Below are 23,047 nucleotides of genomic sequence, written 5' to 3'. Positions count from 1 at the left end.
TATAGCAAGTAAAATCTGGAAAAAATACCCAACATACAAAATATAAAGAACTGTGTAGACTAAGATGCCCATTTTTGGTTAGTCATGCAGTAGTCATTAATGTACATTTTTTCTTTGGAAATATACAGTGAGGTATATAAGTATTACATGTAGGAACAATTATAAATAAAATAACTACTTCATAACCCTGCTATGAGAAGCTTTTTCTGAAAATAACTGACATAAGCATATAAGAAAGAAAGAATATTTGATCATATTTCATCAAATGTTTTTTTCAATCAAATAATTTTTCTTACATACTCCAACAAAGAATATTTACTTGTTCAGCTTTCCCAAGCAATTTAATAAAATCATCCTGACTCTAATATACTTCTGCACATCCCTACAAATTATTGGAAAGATCTAAAATAAAGGATTCAAAGTAATAGTCACACTAGTCAAATCCCTGGAAGAACCAGCAAGCTGCTAATACTAGAGAACAGGAGGCTTTAAGCAGAGCAGAAGGTCAGCTCTCTACAACTTACTTGTCTGACCACCTCTCCTTACTACTCTCCTTTGTCTTTCATGAAAGCAAGTCAGGGAAAATCAAATTCCTTCTGCCTATTAAGTTTGTGTTTCCCTTCCCACTCCTACTAATCCTTCCTCCTTACTACGGAAAATGCACTTTCTAATCAGTACCTTCTACTATTTTTCATATGCTTCTACTTTAGCATATGAGCTCATCTCACAAGTGGCAAACCTATCCCTGCTGTATTAATTACTGCAGTTTTTAGTCAGCATTTTCTAACGCTTCTAGCTTGTATTTTATATATTCAATGACTGTTAAGATATTTTGCAGGGTTTTTTTGCCTATGAGGCCAATTTTACTGCAGTGTGAACTAACATTAGAAAGAAGCAGAAAATAACCTATCAATAGCAATTCTCAAATGTGCTGAGAAAACAGGTCAGGTAGGGAATATTCACTACATCTACTTAACTTAACTTATTTCTTCTAGCTGCCCTTAGCTGGAGGCTAAGACTCCTCCTCCAAACTAAAGAGATCTGATATGATCAGTGCTTATATTATATTATATTATATTGTATTACCAAAAAGGAGATAGAGTTTCTGTTATATTCTCCCATGAAAAAAAAGGCACATGAAAACCAAGTAAAGATGTTCATAAAATACCTAGAGGATGATGTTTTATTGTCAGATAAAATCTGTTTCTTCTCAGGTGTATTGCTTGTGTGTTCCTGTTGTGACTTCTCTTTTTCATCACCTGGAGTTCTTTTCCAACTTTTGCCATCAATTTGTTCCCTAGTACCTGATGGTTTTTGATCAGATATTAATTTCTCATTGCTATCTTCTGCGTGTGTTTTGGTCCACAGTGCAGTATCCTCACCAGGTTTCTGGAAACGGCTGCTCAAAGAGCTATGAGCTGGCAGTTTGGAAGAGGACTGCTGTGACTTGGAGTCTCTGGGTGCACTGTAAGATGACAAATCATCTTCAGAGGGTTTCAAAAATCTGTGTTTCATGTTGCTTAGGGATGAACTCTTTTCCTGATTTCGTTTTTCACTGGAGTATTTTTCTGCTTTGGAGCTGCAGCCCCTTAATACTGAGTCCATGCTACTGTGTCCACATTCCCGGTCTGCTCTTGACACATCTCTTTTGTAACCTTTGTCTTCCAGCGCTCCCCCCTTGCCATACTTCTCCCTGGAATAGCCCCCAGACGTGTTTCTGGTTCTATCATCTTCATCTCGTGTCATCTTTTCAAAATGCTGCTCTTTCTTCTCTTTCTCACTTTCTGGATAGTCAGTCTTCTTCCATCTTCCACTTCTATGATACTTTTCCTTTTTGGATGCAGCTTTTTCAGCTTCTTCTAATCGTGATTGAAATACCTCCACTGACTAAAAGAAAGAATAAAAAATTCACACCACTTTTAAGGCCATGGGATACTGTATACATATTTTAAATCTGCTGTAGGATCCGATATATTAAAAACATTTAACAAGAAAAATATATAAAAGGCTGGGTAGTTTTAAATCCTCCATCACTTGAGAGAAGCTTCAGAGGCTGTTTTTTCCTGCTTCTTTTCATATGTCTTGCACTACACATTCAGTACTTGTGCCTCTATATGAAAGTAATTTTTTCAAGCATCTATTAGTATGAAGAAAATTTAACTGAAGATCCTTACCCCATATCTCTCAGCTACAATTTCCTCAAAATTTCGTTTCTCTCTCTCAGCCTGTTCCTTCATCCTTTGGTATGATTTTCGCAGCCAACTCAATCCAGCATCTTCTACCACTGTAACTAAAGTAGAAAACAATAAGAGGTCATAGTTTTACATCTCAAGTAATTTTTCCTATTTAGCCTTACTCTGTATGTGACATTAAAGCTTTGCCTAAACTTAGTGTAAAAATTGAAGGAGTGCAAAACAAAAACAGAATTAATATACAAATACAATTACATATTTTCATAAGCTAATGCTGGTTATACCTCAGCAATACCACTGATTTAATTTAAGCTTCTCTAGGTTATCATAGAACACAAGCAGTTTCCATGACTGGCATATGACAAGTTGTGGAGTTTCTTTATGACATTTAAAGAACCTTCCTGTTGTTTTCCACATTCTGTGCCCATTCTTTGGCATACCCCTTACACACAAACAAGTGAATTTCCTTTCTCAGAAAATGAATGAGTAACCCACTGCTTCCCATGTGAGAAGCTAGAAGTGGTCTTAACATTCTGAACACACACACTCACTGACATCTGTCACCTCTTACAGATAGCTGATCTCTGTGACTCCTAAAAGTGGGCACGAGGCTAATGGCTTCTGGGACGGAATGTACACAGAGAAAGACTCTCAAAAAGCCACAGACCCCACTCTTCCCTGTTGACAGAATACAAAGACCCTTCTTATCACATGATAAATGGTTCACGACAATATGAAAAAGGTTTTTATTACTGCGTTTGCTGGAAATGGACAGGATAACCCCGGGGTAAGGAAAAAAGTGAAAAGGCTACAGAAATAATATTTTTCACAAACTGCATCTGTAAAGTACTTCATTTTGATGTGACTCAGACTTCTGTGGGTGAATACTTTAAAACTATAATTTGTGCAATGGAATGAAAGGAACCAAATGAGTTGACAACAATTTATCTTGTCTTGGTTAAATCATGCTTTCCTTTAATTAGTTCAAAATGGAGAATTTCTGTAAGGATATTGAAGGTCAAACCACTCAAGATTAAAAACTAGTGAAGAGAAATTCTGCAAAACAATGTACTTCGATATTAACCCAATATTCATTATGGCATTTTCATCCAAATTTACTTTATTACATGTATGACTAATAATATGTATATTATTCATAATCCTGTTACAACAACATTAGGACTAATTTGTTAACAACACAGAGACCAGAAATGACAGACAGACATTTAAAATTATTACTGTAAGTTGCTCTTTACCTTTCTTAACTGAAGCTTCTTCATCCTTCTCTGGTGGCAAACCTGTACCACCATCTTTCCAATAGGGATTCAGTTCTCTCTCAGACAGGATGGCCTAAAACAGAAATAATTTTAATGTGTCCATAGCAAATGGCTCATATTTTATAGAATATCTGACAAATTTTGAGAGTGTGTGAAGTCTATGTTATATTGTCAATTCATCACCACTACTTTCATGCTTTATGTATCTATTGTACACATTGTTTTGGGTACCAAAGAAAAAGCAGACACTCTGGTGTGGAAAACATAGGAGTATATATGGACAGCAAGTAGTTGGATGGGAGAGTTTATAAAAATCATTCTTTTCTATGATTAACAATACATATAAACTGTCATTAACCATATAATACATGCTGACATTCTGGTGATTTAAGATGTCCACATTAAATGGTCCTTCAACAGCTCTGAAATAATGTTCAGGAAAAAAACATGTGGAGAAAAAAGTCAAAAACAGATGAATCCCTTGACAAAGACAACAACCAAAGCATTGCATGCTACACAAGAATAGTGATCCAGGTCAATCTGGTTCCCAGGCACAACACAACTGACTTGGAAAACCTAAAAGCAACCAAGAGCCTACTGTGAGATGTGAGGACAAGGAAATATTAGCTAGTGATCAGTAATTACATTTTCAGATCAGACTACATTGCATTTAAGGAGGTAAATGAACAAATGAAGGAGCCATCAACTGTATGTAAACAGAGTTAATTCAATCACAGCAACCTCTTCTCCAGCCAGACCCTGATTCATCCATGTGTCCACCAACAACTGAGACAATAAAGACACAACTGCTCTAAGTTCCTTCTTTAGCAAAAAACAAGCCTCAGCACCTTACACTTTTAACACAGTAACTTATGTAAGGTTTTATTGTACCAAACAATGGTGCTCCTTTCACACACCATGGAGAAGGCCAGACCAACAGTTTGTCATTGTTACTAACAGTATTTAATACTACCAAAAGTGGCCTTCTCCTCACCTAGAAGATACTTTAAAGGCTTTTCTCCACAAGATAAGCCTCATGTATAAAGCCTTTCATCCAAACAGACCAATTTAATTAAAATCATTATCACATCAGGCATTAATTTTAATAACAATAAGGACTTACATATTTGAACAAATTCATTAGCTCATTCATCATACAAAATTTCGTAAAATGCAGAAAAAAATTAAGATAATAATTCCTCCTACCTGCTCAAGTTCTTGAGCTTTCTGTCGTTCCAATACTTTTTCTTTGTGTTTTTCACCTTTGACAGCTGCTACTGACGTTGTTTTCAATGACATGAAGTCTAAATTCATCCATTCTTCTCTCTTTAAAATAAACACAAAGAATCAGTGCTCATAATTCCAACAAAAAAATGGCTTATGTACAAACCAAACCAGGGCAACTACTGACAAATGTTGCTGACACTAAACAGCATAGGTTCTACAAACACACAGGAAATACTTCAATGAAAAGCAAATAAGATTTTAAGAACCCTAATCTTTCAATTTTTTATTTTTTTAATTTCAAACAAATTTCATGTCTCCCTGTAATTTGAAATACATATTTACAATGGTATTAAAGACATTAGTAAACATGCAGATTGTACAGATTGTTAATTATTAGCATGAACAAATACCAGGCATCTCATTTTGCTAATTCTAATCTCATGATCTCTTACATCTTTTCTAGTGTATACAAAATCTTTGATCAGTATCTGACCATAGTTTATATCTCAGATAGGTAAACACTAACTGCACCCTCAAACTCAAGTTATACATCTAAATTCCATGAACTCTACCCACAAAAACAGCTAGAAAACTGTGTTTATAAAACCTAAACCAGACAAAGGAAATTTTAAAAATAAGGACTGGTCTAAAGAAAAGCAGCATATTAAAAGCCTAGATATATCTACAACCTTTATACAGGTAAAACCTGAAGCCTCAAGAACAAGCAGTGACTTACACACTATAAACAATTACTCTATAAAGGCAGTATTTGGAGCAATTCTATAATTCTGGTATAGCAACCAAAATGACAAGATTACATCTATTTTGAAACATGTCCTTGCAGAAGAATCTTCCTATCTTCAACAGAGTTCAAGTCTGAGTCGTCAGTCTGAACAGATGCTATATGTCACTCTGTCTCTGTTATTTAAAAATTATGTTATGCAACATGCCAGAGAATTTCAGAGGTGAAACAAAACATTCCATTTCTCAAATCTCCTCTAAGAAAGAGAAGGAACTGAAAAATAATCTCTCTGCAAGTGATTCCATAATATCTATGTCCACATTAGCAAGCAATGTGCATCAACAAATGTGGATGTGCATGGGACCTCTGGAGGTCATCTGGCCCAACCCCCTGCTCGAGCTGGGTCACCTAGGGCCAGTGGCCCAGGATCAGATGGCTTGTAAATACATGCAGGGATGGAGATTCCACAGCCTCTCCAGGTAAACTGTGCCAGTGCCTGATCAGCCTTGCAGTAAAACAATGTTTCCTGATGTCCAGAAGAAACATCCTGTGATTTCTGCTCATTGTGTCTGGTTCTGTCTCTGGGCACCACTGAAAAAAGCCTGACTCCATCGTCTATTTAGGCTTCAGATCTGTGGTTTGGAGATTTTTATTTTTCTTTGTCTTTTCTTTTTTTTCTAAAGTAAGCACTCTGGACTAGTGTAAGATTGGTCACATGGAACACCTCAGGTGCTCTTTGAGAACATTTCTAATTTAGTTTAATCCAACAAGATATGGATTTATGTTCTCGAAGACTTCTTCATTATGTGAGACAAAAACCACATAGGATGACCATGAAGTTCCTCTCAAAAGCACATTCTTTATCCAAAACTATACAACCCTAGGAAACAATTATACAAAAACAATGCTTGGAAAAAAATGGTTTTGCAGTATAAATTATCAAGACATACATATTACTTTATAGTTTATACTTTTCCAAGATAGAATTAATAGACCTTTTTATTTTTCATAACAAGATGCACAAATTCAGAATGACAAACACAGACTTTTTTCAGAAAAAAAAATTTAGACACTAAATTAAAAATCATTTTCATGACTAAGGATATTGTGGTATAGGACTACATTTATTCGTAAAATCACCACAGTTCATTTCAGTGTTATTCCATTTTCCAGAATAAATACTGCTCACTGAGCACAAAATTCACCTAAGAAGATCAAAATAGGCATTGATGCCATAAAAATTATTGCTGAAAAGTTCTACACCTCTTTCTTGTATCTGTTTAAGCATCATAGAGGCAAAAATTCATTCAGTGGTAGAACTGCCACCAAAATTATGAAGAAAAAAATAACATGTCTAGTCAAGAACTTTAAGTTGATCTCTTCAAGAAAATCAAGCTAACTTGTCAGAGCCTCAAAACCTGATAAAAGCAATTGATGCTGAGCAACATTAAGAGTAGTGCCCTGTTAAACACTAAGAACTATGAGGTAGAGAAGTCCTCCAATCAATGAAAAGTAAGATTTACCTAGCTAAACAAAGACTTTTGTCTGTAAAATAGGTTTTGCTCAACACACTGCCAAAGAGCTCCCAAGAAACCCAAGCACATTTCACAAGCTGAATTTAACTCTGGAGTAGCTGTGAGGCTGCTCACCTGCAGGGAAGATTCTTTCGCAGCATCTGGTTGGTTGTTGACCTGCCAAGCCTCTTCTGTGCCGTCTGACTGTGACACATTTGACTCAACCCATTCAACTGAAGAATCCTAAAGTAAGAGTTTAATGTAAAGAATAAAAATAATACTTTAACATACTACTTGGTAACATGCAATACTAACCAATTATATTGACAATCAAAATTAATGCTGATTAGCATTACTAATATAATACTGTTTAATATTTTTAAAAAATGATAACAAAACCAGAATACTGATATTCCCATAGAAGACTGTTCCTTCACGATCAAAAAATTCCACCATACTTCATGAGCACATCACAGTATGCAACACTAGCTCATACTGGCAGTTTAGTTGCATAACTCTGCTCAAATTCAAAAAGTCAGAATAAAAACAAAATCAAAACCAACTGGGTTTACAACATAAGATTAAAAAAAAATTTAAAAAATCTAAATTCATTAATAAGTATGCTTCACATTTAAAAAGTTAGATCAGTTACACTGCACAATATAAAGCACTGTACATGCTACTGCCTGCTATTTTTATATCCAGCTTCCTACACTTGCACTTGTAAACAATGTACTGAGATTTTTCACTTGAAGCCAATAGAACTCCATTGAACAGAGTTTCTTTACTATTTATATGAACCTGTCTTAGGAGTAACAGACTTTGGACAAAAATTACAGCCAGGACTGTGCTGTGTCCTGTTGCGATCTGAAAGGTTTTGGTTACTCCCATTGAGAATGTGGAACATTTGTGCCTTTGGTTACTTTTCACACTGGTATTGTAGTTCATCTCTGATATCAATGCCTGAAAAATAAGTTTCATCATAATGCATGTTCCTTCACTCCATAAAAGTGACTCCCTGAAAATTAAAAATAACAGTGCCACGTGACTTGTACTGAAAATGCTGGCAGGATGTTTTCCACAATGTGGCCAGAAGGCAGCACTCAGATTTCAAATGCAGTCTCTGCACTATTTTGCCCAAGTGCCCCTCCATGTGAAGGCATGTCCTTACATGCCAAAGGCACAAGACCTTCAGACCAATGTACAACTCCCATGTTGTTGGGAGTGTCCATGGTTAAAAACCCGGGCAAAAAGGCAGAAGAAATACATGCTTAAAATCAAAGGCAAGTAATTGCAATTTTAGACACATCTTTCCATCATATACCACAGACTACAGGGTACCTATGGAATTTTCCTCTCTATACCAGAAAGAGGATTTTTTTTTGTTTCCCGTCTGCTGAAAAACTATAAATCCCTTAGATCCTAATGAGTGAATTCAATATTATAAAATTCAAAAGCACTCACATAACAGCCTATTTTAAATTGATTAAATACTCATTATATTAAAACTGACAAATATTGCCACAATTTTTCCCCAGCAGAAAATTTAAGAATGAGCCTTAATTTTACTAGGCATGCGTACCCACAGGGACTAATATGGTTCAAGTTTTAAGACTGTAATTTGAATTATTTTAAAATTTCTTACTTACCGAAGAACTGTCAAGTAAGTCATCTTTCTTTTCAGATTTTTGTTTCTTACTTTTCTTCTTTTCTTTCTTAGATTTTTTGGAATGTTTATCCTTTTTCTTTTTTTTCTGCACAAAAGTAAATATTTGTAAATGAGAGCCAGTAAACCAAATCAACCATATACAAAAAAAAAATCAAAACCTAGTTACCAAATCTCACTCAGAAAAGGTAAAACACTAAACTATCCTTTATTATCCTCTCTCTCTCTGGCATGGGGGAAGGGGTGGGACGGGATGGGGTGGGGTGGTAGGGGCAAGGAGGGCATATCTTGCATCCATAACCAATTTTTCTTCCCCCTCTCAATATCTTTTTCACTGCAACTAAGGCACTATAACAATACAGATAATATCTACTACACTAAATTTATTTTGGTCAAACCTATTTCTTCAGGTATCACTACATTACCAATACACATCTTTTCCTTGTTGAAATATCTGCACACTAAAAGGATGTTATTCAGTGGCTCCACTAAGGTTTCTCCTGTGAATGACCACAAATGAGACTTTGAAGCCTTGAATCCTCCAGATTTCTTCCAATGGGACTATTTTTGTCTGGTAGCACTTGCTTTTTTGCATTTGGTAGCAAATTGAAATTTTGGTAGCTGGAATTGAATGACAGAATTTTTTCCTGTTGGCGAGTAAAAGATTATTTCTACCTTTTTAAAAAAGCGAATATCAAAGCATAAAGAAATCAGAAATTGGGATGCTTTTAAAGATAGTCTTAAAGCCTTCAAGTCTTCTGTTCATACAAACATGCTGTAAGGGTAACAATCCAATTTGATGATTTACAATTCCATCACCTTTTCCAGTTGTGTTACCTGTTCCTTCACATCAGCAGGCATCCACATATCTTCACCTTGAAGATCCTTTAGCAGCTTGCAACTCTCCTTCTTTTCGTAACTGATTTTGGCCTTGGATGAACAGAGAAGAAAAATAACCAGCTGGAGCTCAGAAGCATTTCCTCACAGACACACCTGTGCCAGCCACACTGACACAACCATACATGATGATGAGAACTGCACTTGAGAACCTTTTCTTTAAGAGGACAGCAGTAAAAATACTTTTGCATTACATGTTAAAGGGGAAATTCACCTAGAACAGATTACACTCTCAGTTTCCTCAAAAGTTACAGCTTTGCAGCTCCTCTATCTCCAGTTTCATCCATCCTAAATAAGAGTGACACAAAGACATTCAACTTACATATTCTTCATTCTGAGAAGTCTTCTCTTATTACAACCTTCATGAAAGGAATATATTATATTATATGATGTATATGATATATTATATATATCATGTATCATATCTCATATATATATCTCATATATATCATATTATGAACTTCTAAGTTTCTAGTTTGAAAAATTCTTTGGGCAATTACTCCATTGCAAAGCACAGCTCACCATCTGTTAGTAAGCCTCTCTTTGTGCACATTCAGCTTTGAAAATATCTCAGGCAAGTGCAAAACTTGGAAATGCAGGAAGTCCACACAAATACTTTCAAGGAGTATACAAGTATGCAAGGATTAGCATTTTGAGCTGCAGAATGTTTCTCCCTTTCTGGTTATGGAGATAAAACTAGAAATACTTTTACAACTACTTCTGAAAAAATAACCATCATTGCAAACAATTTCAATTCCTAAAAAGGATTTTTATAAGCCATATCAATAAAATAATTATTTTTTCAGCCTCTGAAGTTCCCTCTATTACATTCAGCATAAACATGACTTCCAGAAGTAAGTTTACTTAAATATAACTTGACTTTAGGAAATTCTTTATCACATATATCATATATCACCATATACCACCACACCCCGATTAAACAAGAAAGATGTTTTATGTTATTACCACCCTAATTTTGTGTTAGAAAAGTCCTGCAAGTTTTAACATGCCTTTGGTTCTTCTGTTTGTTTCAGGAGTTTCTTTTAAAGTAACTAAAATTAAAAAGAAAAAAAGAGTAGACTTTGGAATTTTTATCTTTTAACACTAACTTTTATCAGAAAGTGTTGTCAAACACGAGCCAAGAAAACACATACAAGTTTTAAAAAGACCAATATTTAAAACAAACAAATCAAAAAGTCTGAGGAGATTAGACAACAGTTGAGGTCTTTCCTCCTGGTTAGCTACTAGCTCTGCAGATCCAAGCCTGTGCACTGCACAAGACAGTAACCTCCCTACCCCAGGCCAGTTCCTCTTTTTTTTCATATAGCCAAGAAGGAAATCTGCAGCCTTTGTTCTGATAGAAAATGATGCTTGCAGGAAGATGACCAATATATGACCTCTATAAAGGTTCAAAGACCAGAAAAATAAGTCTTGTTGTGGTTTTTTTAAGTGCTAAGTCACAAGGTAGGACTGCTGTTGTGTTTTTGAACACTGGCATTAGCATATTGAAAGTGGCACAACACAATGAACTCAAATAAAAGAAAAAAGCCCACTACACTTCTGTGCCCAAACAAAACACCCTTTTAAACCTTCACTGTCTGCTTTCTTAGGAGTTCCAGGTGATAAACTTTCTAATGCGCTTAAATGCAAGTGAAGCAAGGCTGCTACCCAGACTTCTTGATTTTAAACAAAGAAATATTGTAAAACAAACAAAAAATAGTTTATATCAGCTTTAATAAAGAGGCCAAGACTAAGGCTTCCATCTCTAGAATGAAGCTGACAGTATACAAAGCTGAATGTTACCTCTCAAAATTCAAAAGGCAGGTATAAAGAAAGAATGAGTTAAGAACACAGTCAGACATCTATTCCAATATCTAAACATTTTTCAGGTTATAAGTAAACAAAACAACAAAAGAATGAGCAGGACTACAATTCAGTGAGAGCGAAATAGCTGTTAAGCAGTACATAACATCACCAGAACCACCCAGGACTCCAAAAAATGCAGGTGTGTTTCCTGTTACCCCTCCATCATCCAGAGAACTATCCCAAGACAACTGGGACAACACCCTTGAAAATTCATGCAGGACTCATTGATTGATATATTCTCTTCTAGTCCATAGAGACAATGATGGCACTTTTGTCTTAAAAATATGTTAATCTGACTAAAACAAAATAACTAAACATGCCACATTTGTGGATGAGTAAGGGATAATGGATTCAGCTGTGAAACTCACAAAATGTCTACAAGCAACAGACTCCAAACCTTAGGTTAGAACTGGTCAGAGATGAAACAATGGAGATAAAAGGAACCTGAATATAGTTCTAGACAGGGAAAAAATTTTTTTAAAAATAATAAAAAATAAAAAACAGACTCCAAGCTTGTTTACTCCACAAGCAAACACTACTCAAGTTGCCAAGACTTAGACTGAATAAACCCCAAAAAACAGGCTTTCCAAATGCTCCGTTTTACTTTTGGTTGAGAAAGAACTGCATCGGAGTCAACAGCTCCCTTCCACCCCTTTTGCAGTTCTTAGGCACATAAATCTATAAACACCACAAATAAAGGTCACTCAAGATCAGCTTGTCATCATGTCCTCACTGTATATGCTCTCTGCCTGTCATAGAAGATTTAGCCTCTTATCATTTCCTACAATAACAAGTATATTTCATATAATATTGCTATTTCCTTCAGGCTACCAAAGTTACAAATAAATATTGCACAAAATGAGGTTAATAGTACAAATTAGGTACAAAAGGAGCTTTTATACTTTTTATTAGATCTAAAAATAAACAGGATAAATGTAGGCAAGTATTTAAGTAATTGAGATCCGTGATACTAATGAAAGAGGTGGATCATTATTTTGGCTAAGTACACAAATACTCATTTAGAATACAGTGACTGGAAATCATCATAAGGCTACAGATTGCTGTCTCCTGAATACTAAATGAAACAGGATTGGGCAAGATGAATGTGTAGTGGCAGATTGACCACCAGGCTGTTAAAAAGAAAAAGACAAGAAACAAAAGCATCAGGTGAAAGTTTGTGTCTCCTAGACAAAGATACAAAATACAGAAGATTCTTAACAATATAGCTATGCAAGATAAAAAAATTTAAAAAGGAAAGCTGCCTAGAGATCTAAAAATAAGAAAGAAGTTATAATTTCACCTAAATTATCATTTTACCATAAGAGTAGAAAGTTAGCAGTGATACCCTCTGAATCTTTTTATCTCTACAATCTAGCTCCCTCAAATTAGACTATTCATTTTTTATTGTTGGTGATGCTTTCCCCTCACACACACACAATTATTTCAAATGGAAGTGAGGTAGAAAATCTGCCTACACTACTTTATTAGCTTCGAAACTTACCTTTTTATTCTAAGCTGCAGGGCTTACTAGCATGTCATAAAATGTAAAAAAAAAACCAAAACAAACAAAAAAAAACCTAATTAATTCCCCTGTCAGACTTACCATTCTATCAGTGAGGACCAACTCTAATAGTTTCACATTTCTCAACCCACAGGATTTCAAGCATCTAATTCACATTAAGGTTCATTAATACTTGTCATACAACAAGAATATCCAATAATTTATACTTTCCCCTTTGCAAGTGAGGTATATCCTAGGTCACCACAGCTGTATTTTTACGTTTTTTCTCCATAAATACCAGATGACACATTTCTGAAATACCTCTATTTCAAAAGTAATGCATTAATTATGCAAATGCCTGTGCATGTACACATGAACACATTATGAGAACCAACCTGTCAAGAAGGGCAAGCATCACGCTACACTACACACTTCTGCAACATCCTAATAAAATTGCTCATGGTCTCCTTTGCAACAAGCACAAGGTGAAGTCTAAGGCTGGCAAGGCACTCTGGAAGGTCTGCTGATAAGGTGCTATAAAAACCATAACTATTCTACAGCACTATGTCAGCAATGTTTGCCAGGGTTGAACAGAGCCAAACTTTGCAGTCTTTCCCACAAGTAGGCGAAAGGGGCTTGAATTTCACAGATCCATCTGAATGTGGGAGGGAACCAAGTTCAAGGAAAGTGCTTTCTGGTTTTCATCAAGCAGGTCATTAAGGCCAGCCCACGCAGTAGCTGACAACAGTATCTACTAAATGAAGACTAAAATTTGCTCCATAGCAGCCTGTAATACACTGCAGATGCAAAACCCAAAAGCTGTAAAAGCTACATCATACCACACCAGGAAGAAGCAGAAAAGATCAAAGACACTGCCAACGGCCAAGTTGCAGGTCACACAATAAATGGAGCTTGTTATACAACAGTCCCTCAAAGACATCCAGAAGGGATGGAGTGATGTCACCCAGGGCTGAAAATTCCCTCCCCAGCTCACAGAAACCCTGTCCAACATTTTTTCCTGACCTCAACTCTATTTAGTATTTCAGCTCTCACTAAGGCCAGGGAAAGTATTCCATGCCACTGCAATGACCTTGCAATTTTCCACCTGTAACTGTGGTCAACCTCTAGTTCTTCAGATGATAATCACCATGATTCAATAGCCACTTTCTTCATCCAAAAAAAGAAAAACTCCCTTTTCCTCCACAAGCAATCAGAAGAAAATCTACATCACGTCAGATCAATACAGTATGACAAAAACATTCAAAATAGAGTGCACGAGCTAAGCTGCTGTCCTGGCTCCCTGCCACTGAAGGGCAAGGCTCTATTCCCACACCTCTCCTCTCTGCACTGCCCTTCACATGCTCCCACCACCTTACCCACCCAGGCCTGTTCCTGCACTCCAGTCTCAGTCAAAGCCACTTCCAGGACCACCCTGATCCAAAATGAATCCCACCAAAAGCAGGGTGCAGCTTCCTGAAGACCAAGAGTACAAGTTGCCCCTCTAGCAACGTTATCAAGACTACCAGTTTAAGCACAAGGAACAAGGGGAAGAAGTGCACCTTGGGGAAAAGAAGTGTGGAAAAGCTTCATTTCAGCAACAGCTTTCTGTTAGGAAAGTTCAAAAAATCTAACAGCTAGCCCAGTCCCTCAGACATCAACATAAGGCATTCAAAATATCTACAATGACCTTTTTTTTCTAATTTCAGGATCATCTCCCATCCTATCGTGCAAACCACTCCACTGTTTTAACTGTTTTGATAATCAACAATTAGAAAGGTTGCTGTGGTATTACCCTCTCAGCCTCCATCACCCCAAAGCTCAGGGACAGAGAGCCCTGGTTACAACAGTACTTCCCTCCAGGGAACTTAAGCACATCCTTCCTTGCAGTTCTGATGCTTTAATACCAATTCTCTGTCTGAATAACACACTTATTTTTGTGAATGCTTAGGTTATTTTTCTAGTCTCTATATTCCAATTATTGCTACACCCACAAAGATTTCCCAAGCAAACTCAAGAAAGAGCTTAGCTATCACCCCAGCTTGGCAACTTGCAACTGAATCAAAGTGCTGCCTGTACCACCACTTCCCCCAGACAGAGCTTTGCCAACTGGAAATGTCACCACTCTGTCATTTTCACCTGCCAAAAGGCACAGAAGAAAGGTCACTGAAACGACCATCACTTCAATCATTTAAGCTTCTTGTGATCAATAATCAAAAGTCAGATGTGTGATTTCAAGAGCAGGCTGCAGGAGATGTTAGCCTTCAGTCAGAAACAGCTGGGAGGCAGCAGTTGTTCTGCTGGTGAAGGTGCAGATACAACAGATAAACAGAAGCACCAAGGTAGCAACTCCTGCTAGGAAACCATAAACAGGTATTTTGTGGTAATGCAGGACCTCTCCCATTGCTGTGGCAAAGCAAGCTCCAGAGGAAGGCCTTACAGAATGTAACAACGAAAACATCTGTCATCATCACTGACCTTCACAGATGACCTGTCTGTTCAAAGATGTGGCTTGCAAACATGCACAGAGGTGCTATCTGAAAATCTTTTGTGAAAAGGCAGTATTCATTTCTCGGTACTGTTACTCTTCTAATATCACAGATTCAAACACTGAAGTGCTTAATTCCTTCAACAGATAGAGTTAGGGATGTAACACTTCAAGAAGAATGCAAAAGAGCAAGACCAAAAACGAGGTGCTTAGTAGTACAGCACAAGCAACTATAACCCCTAAGAGAGATGTGTTTTGCTACTAATTTCTGCCTAAGGAGAGATTTCTGTAATTTTCCACTGCAAACTACAATGTAAAATACTGCTGAAGCATTCCATCACCTCAGCAAATACTGATCACTGCAAAAAGCCAACTTCTAGGCTTTTATGAGGAAATATCTGATCATATTTCACCAGCAAAATCTGCTGATTTCACAGCTTCTTTAGAGCTCTAAGACTGTGAACTCAGTGATACTGCTATACACCATTTGTTGGGCTTGGTTTTTTTTAAATTTTAAGCTGTATTTTCAAAGAAAATAAAACAAGAAATGTAAACCAAAATTGGAGGGAGAAGTCAAAAGGATCAAACAAGATGTTTCCAAAAATAATGGCTTGCAAATCTCAAATTAATTTTTCAGAAATATAAATAAGTAAAACTAAACACATAATTTCTTGTTAGTGCAATGACCCTGTTTTATGGTATTATTTTATTTAAATTGTTTCAATGATGCACCTTATTTGACTGACATCTTAATTTATCTACACTCTACTTCCAATGCCAGTAATCCTTAAAAACTAAAAGGCAGGATTTTCTGCACAAGGAATGGTCAAATCACATCACCCTCAGAGGCCAAAGAGTGAAAGACTCAAAGTCCATGGAAAAAAGCCCAGGTAACAGACGAGCAATCCTAAAATATAAAAATACTTTATGATACCGCGGATGCAAGAATAATCCAAAATTTGAGGTCTTGATAGTTTTTACCAAGAAAATAAATGGTCATGTCTAGGAAAAATACACATCCCTGCACTTACCAAAACACCCATCAGATTATTTTCTTGCTGTAAACTTGTAAACCAAAACAGCAGTGTCATGAACTATCATGCTCATCAAAACAAGATGCTATTTCTGAAGCTTAATAACAATTTGCATGCCAACACTTAATTATTTGATTACTGATCATTATCATAAACATTATCAGCTGCTGGGTTTTATCAGTGCAGTTTGGAAGACAGACTACACAAAAAAAAAGAGAATGCACTTCCAAAATTTTAAAGGGAAATCTTCGATCAATGAACTGAGTGGCATATTGGTTCCTCAAAAGAAGTGCAAGTTCAACATTACATAACAAAAAGCTCCTTAAGGTGAGTTGGCTGAACATGTCATCTTTCCAGAAACAGAACTGCTAAAGTACAGTTATTTCTGCAAACTTCTCAGATTACCAGAAGCAAAGACTACACAGCTTTCCAGCTGTCTTTCCCAAATCAAAAGGCAAGAGCTTCCAGGATTTCAGTCACCAAATAACTATGTGATAAGTTACTGCATATCGCTTGCTGCCTTTCTAAGCAAGACAATCAAAACACCTTGAAATAAAGTCTTGCAGTAATCTTCTCCCAGTTCTGTTCACAGAATCATTAATTATCCTGAGTTGGAATGGACCCACAAAGATCATCAAAGTCCAGCTGCTGGCACTGCACAGGACACCCCAAGAGTCACACCATATGCCTGAGAGTGTTTTCCAAATGTTTCTTGAACTCTGCGAGGCTTGATGCTGTGATAACTTCCCTGGGGAGCCTGCTCTAGTGCTCAACTGGTCTCTGGGTGAGGAACCTTTCCCCAGTATCCAACCTAAAATTCCCTTGACACAGTTTCAGGCCATTCCCTCAGGTCCTGTCACTGGTCACCAGAGAGCTTCTCCTCTCCAGGAAGCTGCAGACTGTGATGAGGTCTCCCCACAGTCTCCTCTTCTCTACAGTGAACCAGCCAAGGGACCTCAGTTGGCTGCAACCTCTAAGCCCTTCACCATCTTTGTCGCCCTCCTTTGGACACTCTCTAATAGTTTAATGTGTTTCTTATACTGTGGCACCCAAAGCTGTCCCCAGCACTTGAGGTGAGGCTGCCCCAGTGCAGAGCAGAGCAGGACAATCCCCTCCCTCGACCACCTGGCTGCTCCACCACTATAGCAGTAGGCAGCCCAATCATAATCAAAGTAAAGCAGAGAAAGTCAATACATTTAAGACATTAATCTGTTCTCACACAACCAGCAACAAGTCCATTTCTGAAAAGCAGACAGCAGAGTATTGACATGGCAACTATGACATCCTCATGCTTTCACATTACAAAATGCTACATTGACTTTTCACAGAAATAACAGAGTAGCTAGAGGAGAAGTCTTAAAAATGTTGCCTTTTTACATAGCTTACTGTTACATTATTGGGTCCATAAATGAGAAGAGGAAACACGCAATGAGTTTTTTAAAAAAAAAAAGTTTCATTTCCAAATTTCTCTATCAGACAAATCAGTAATAAAGAAATCTCTACAGCCTTCTTTGGCCCACACGGACTTGTACAGGATAAAATGCTTATGACCCACTTTTGCTAACACATTGTAAAACTCTGGTAGAGAAAAGGAGGGAGGACAGGAAACTCCCAACCTTCCATACATCCTCTCCTTACTTCAACTTTTTGTTCTTACTGCAAGGAAAATAAATAGTTCAAGGACATTCATAAGATGACGAACACAGCAATTCCACAAGCAACAGCAAAGAAAACCATTTGGTCATTAATGTATGTTTCAGTATTACCTAATGCGCCCAAGAGAATCTCTGAAAATTAGAGAATCTGACTTAGCTTTAGGTTGCTTAGAAGTGAAAACTTAACAGTATGGAAAAATAACACAGACTCTATAAGGTGACTTTCAGTAAGAAGCTGAAAAGTCACATCACGGAAGCTTCTCAATGGCCATAAAGTTGAGAAGCACCTCCAATGCTTAAACTCTGTAGAAAACAATGTCATTGTGTCCAGATCCATTCCCACACTCCACAAAATTTGACTTGAAGAATTACAGTGCCTAGTATTTCACAAATTATATTCCATTCTGTTTCCCTGTACTGAATTTCTCAGTGCTTTGACATTCTCCGAACTGAGAATCTAAGCTAGTATCCCAACTAAAAAATGTCCAGTAATGCCCAGGGAAGCTGACAAAAGTGTATACAGGCTTAAGCCCAAAATGAGCCATGTCCAAAATATTCCTGCATCCTCCAGCAATTTGAGGCTCACCAACTTTTCAATCAATAACTTTCAACATATATTTTAGATTTTAGGCTATTTTTGTCTGGATGGAAGTGGAGTGCCAGTATTTGCAACATGCTGTACAAGAGACCCTACAATTTCTCTGTGCATCATCTGAAAATTCACTTCTTTTGTCTGCTCTAAGGCGGCTCCCTGCAAATCCCTGACTACAATCTAGTTCTTGAGCTGAAAGAAACAGCAGATAGCAATTCTCTATTCCCTTCTCCACATCATTTAACAAATTTACAGAACTCTCTTATATTGACTTTATTTTCAGCCTATCTTTCCTCATCTCAAACCTCTAGTGTCCTTGAAAAGCCTGTACCAAGATCATCTCTGCACCTTACTTCCCACTTTCTCCAAGGTTGTTTGATTCTTTTTGAGATGCTGGGACCAGGACCACATAAGCTTTTTGATAGTACACAGAAATGAGTAATATGTCTGTGCAACCATTTCCTTTGTTCTTTATTTTTCTCACAGTAGTTCAAACACTTGATCAGCTTTTGTCTAAGCAACAATGTAGCATCTTTATAGAGCTATTTATTCCCCAGTTGTTAGTTTGGAGTGGTAAAAGCCAACTCTGAGCCCACTACTGTGCACAGAAAATCAGTATTTGCCTTAATGCAGAAAATTAGGGTCGTGCATTTGGTTTTATTTAGTATCACACAAATATTGCAGATATATTTTTAAGGTATTCATGTAGGAGTAATTTGTATTCATGGCCTCTTAAAAATATGCTGGAAAATACAATGATGGTCTGTTTCTTGTTTAAATCAAAGAAAATTACAAAATTCAGCACAGATCCTACATACATACCTTTTCACACACTACATCTTAGCAGTAAGAAAACTTATCAGTTAGTTTCATTCTAAAAATTCCAAACCAATTTCTCTAATATTCTTCAACAAGGCTGATGAACATATTAACACAAAGAACATATTAACATACAAGAACATATTAACACAAAGAGGTAGGATCTATGAAGCTACAATATCATCAAAGAACTCTTGAGACATATCCTAACAGTGCAGTCAGAAGTACAGCCCTTGTGCTCAAGACACCACACTTTCTAGCAACAACTCAAACTCTACCAAAAACAACCCATGCCCTTTCTCCCCACGCACTGTCAGTACGAAGAAATGCTCTTCTTCATACCATTCCTCTGTAAGAGTACCTTTGGCTCATTCCTGTTGTGTTTCTCCAACAACCAAACCTCTTTCCTCAGTTTTACTGCCTCCCTAAATTGAGACTTACCCAAACACAATTAGAGGTTAAATTGCCTTTTCCACAGATTGCAGCATTTTTAACACCACAATCCAGTTGCTATAAAATCATCACAGAAGTGTTTAACGTGATGTGTAAAATATTCTTACTTCAAATTAGCAGTATTTCGGAGGTATTAACAAAAGAAGTAAATACCATCCACAGAGATTTGGTAAGAGGAAGCTGTAGAAAGAGGAGAGCAGACACTTAGAGACAGCAGGAACCAAGCACTCATAGGAGGACCCCAGACTATGGTGCACTTAGACTGTGAGTGCACAAAAGCTCAGGGACTCGGTTGTGCAGGGTCTCTCCTTGGAGGCACCCAGCTCAAGCTGGCTTTGTGTTTTGCACCATGATTAAATTGTTTTAAGGATTCACACATCTGGGACTCTCCTACACAAAACTGGGAGTCAGGCTAGTTAAGGGAAACTTGTCTGACTGTGTGTGAGTGGTGTGCCTAGGGAGTCAAGCAGAGCACACCCTGGCTCACTGGAGCTGCCCTCCTGCAAAAGGGCTTCAGTCCCAGCAGTGACAGCCTCGAGTGATGGGAGTGTGACTGCCAGAGAGCTTCCTGAATGGTCAGACAGGACAGTTTCCTTAACCCCATCACTGGAGTTTTTTGAGACATGAGTGAACAGAGCACTAGATAATCTCACCTAGGCTCCTTTTCCCACAAGGGGTTGGACCAAGTGATCTTTCAAGGTCTTTCCAACAGCTTGCTGTATACATGGAACCAGCTGAGAAGAAAAGGTAAAGTAGGATAATGGTGTCCTAGATAAGTTTTGCTTGCTGTTAAGTGTATTTTCTGAACATGCAAGAGGTTGAACTGAGCAAAGGAGCACTCTTATACACAGCAGCTCAAGTAAAGCAACAGACGTCATAACAACATCAACAAACTTTTGTTGGGTAGTGTGATTCACGATTACTAAATTAAACAAATTTCCCTTCAACTGCTTGTCAACAAGGAGGAAATCACTGAAGGGAACTTTTATTGCCGAGAAATTATTCACAACTGTACAAGGGAGATGCCCACATGATATATTACGTTAAATCCTCTCTCCTTCTGCTTTGCCTTGAGAAAAGACATCATTGTTGTGTAAGCATCAGGCTATTCAGGCCATTTCCCACTACTTTTTTTCTGAAAATATCTTTGCCCCACAAGATTTGGTTGCTGCTTACTCTGGCCTTCCTTTTGTCAAGAGCCCATCACCACAACCTCATACTCGTTTCATACTCTGTCTTCTCTTACACTTTTCCTATTAGCATGGGTCTCCAAGTCACAGTCTAAAGCACCTCTGAGTGGGAGCTTCCTAATTCTTGGCTTACACTACAGCAACATATCACTAGGCAAGTCATTGACCCTATGAAATCAGGCTCTCACTTCTTAACACACGCACACAATTTCAAGTTATTACCACTCCATGGCCAGGGTGTCCAAATGAAGGGACACAAACTCTTTAGGAAAGACAGGCCACAAGACAAGGAGAAGGAGTTGACTTTTATGTGTCATTTAAGGAAAGGCTGAGAGGTGGGCCTGTTTAGCCTAGAGAAGGCCGGTGAGTGAGGGTGGTGCGATCTTATCAATCTGTAAAAAAATCTGAAGAGAGACTGTAAAGATGACCGACTCTGGCTCTTTCCAAAGCTGTAAGCACAGAAATACCTAAGTGAACACCAAAAGGATCAACACCACAGGTGGCAGAACGCAGGCAATCAGGCGGGTGTCACTCAGAAGTTCCAGCTGCGCCCTGCCTGTCCCGGAGCCGCAGCCCAGCTGCCCTGGGCGCACCAGGGGCTCTCCGCACCGCGCCCCCTCCTCCGCCAGGACAGCACCGACCCCGCGCAGCACCCAGCGCCCAGCCTGGGCAACGGGGAGGTGCTGAGCGGCCCCGGGGCAAGGCTGCGCCGAGCCGGTCACCCCACCTGCGCCGGCAGCGCCTCCCGTTCCCGTTCCCGCTCCCGCTCCCGTTCCCGTTCCCGCTGCTCCCGGCTCCGCTCGCTCTCCAGCCCGGACGCCATCGGCACGGCCCGCCGGAAGCCGCGCAGCGGCCGTACGGCAGCCCCGCCGCGACACTGTCGTGAACAGCATCCCGCGCACTGGCGGGCGGAGCGGTGGCTGGGGCTGTGCTGAGGGGCAGCTGGGCGCGGCGGGGACAGCGGGGACAGCGGGGCACAGGGGGGACAGCGGGGCACAGTGGGCAGGGCGGGGACAGCGGGGACACAGCGGGGCACAGGGGGGACAGCGGGGCACAGTGGGCAGGGCGGGGACAGCGGGGACACAGCGGGGCACGGGGGGCATGGTGGGGATACAGTGGGGCACTGGGGGCGTGGTGGGGATACAGTGGGGCACGGCGGGGATACAGGAGGCACGGCGGGGGCCTCCCCGGAGCAGAGCTCTGGTGCCACGGAGCGCCAGCCCTCAGCCCGTCCGCACTCGCCAGCGTCCGCCGTGACGCGCTGAGCTCATGACAGGTTATAGAACCATCGAATGTCCTGAGTTGGAAGGGACGCATAGTGGTCATCGAGTCCAGGTTCTGCACGGGATCATCCCCAAGAGCCATATCGTGAGAGCTTTGTCCAAGCACTTCTTGAACTCCGCCAGGCCTGGTGCTGTGACCCCTGCCTTGGGGAGCCTGTGCCAGTGCCCAGCCACCGTGTGGGTGCAGAAACTTTTCCTAACGTCCAGCCTAAACCTCCACTGACTCAGCTGCACGCCAGTTTCCTGGAGTCCTGTCACTGTACGCCGCAGAGACCAGTGCCTGCCCCAACGAAGTTGCAGTCTGCAATGAGGTCTCCCCTCAGTCTCCTCCAGGCTGAACGCTCCAAGTGACCTCAGGCACTCCTCATACAGCTTCTCCAGTCCCCTCTACGTCTTCATTGCCTTCCTTTCAACACTCTCTAATAGTTTAATGTCTTTCTAATATTGTGGCACCCAAAGCTGCCCCCAGCACTGGAGGTGAGGCTGCCCCAGTGCAGAGCAGAGCAGGACAATCCCCTCCCTTGCCCAGCTGGCCATGCTGTGCCTGATGCTCCCAGGACATGCTTGGCCCTCCTGGCTGCCAGGGCACTGCTGGCTCATGTTCAACTTGCCATTGACCAGGACCCACAGGTCCCTGTCTGTGGTGCTGCATCT

General features: G+C 39.2%; 1 protein-coding gene across 1 annotated transcript in view; it reads right to left on the bottom strand.

Annotated features, from left to right (window-relative positions):
- CWF19L2 (CWF19 like cell cycle control factor 2) overlaps nt 1-21,970 on the bottom strand; it is a 65,094-nt gene extending 43,124 nt beyond the window's left edge. The window contains exons 1-8 of the mRNA XM_085064001.1: nt 21,838-21,970; nt 9,438-9,548; nt 8,602-8,706; nt 7,088-7,195; nt 4,676-4,795; nt 3,449-3,542; nt 2,175-2,290; nt 1,169-1,887 (exon numbers count right to left, since the gene is read on the bottom strand). Coding sequence (XP_084920127.1) covers nt 1,169-1,887; nt 2,175-2,290; nt 3,449-3,542; nt 4,676-4,795; nt 7,088-7,195; nt 8,602-8,706; nt 9,438-9,548; nt 21,838-21,933 — 1,469 coding nt within the window. The 5' untranslated portion in view covers nt 21,934-21,970. The remainder of the gene's footprint in view (nt 1-1,168; nt 1,888-2,174; nt 2,291-3,448; nt 3,543-4,675; nt 4,796-7,087; nt 7,196-8,601; nt 8,707-9,437; nt 9,549-21,837) is intronic.
- Nucleotides 21,971-23,047: the final 1,077 nt, after the last annotated feature.

Source organism: Lichenostomus cassidix, chromosome 1 (assembly GCF_008360975.1).
Source record: "Lichenostomus cassidix isolate B80296 chromosome 1, HeHo_3.0, whole genome shotgun sequence".
Lineage (NCBI taxonomy): Eukaryota > Metazoa > Chordata > Aves > Passeriformes > Meliphagidae > Lichenostomus > Lichenostomus cassidix.
The sequence above is the reverse complement of the archived record's forward strand: the minus strand, read 5'-3'. Positions and strand labels throughout refer to the sequence as shown.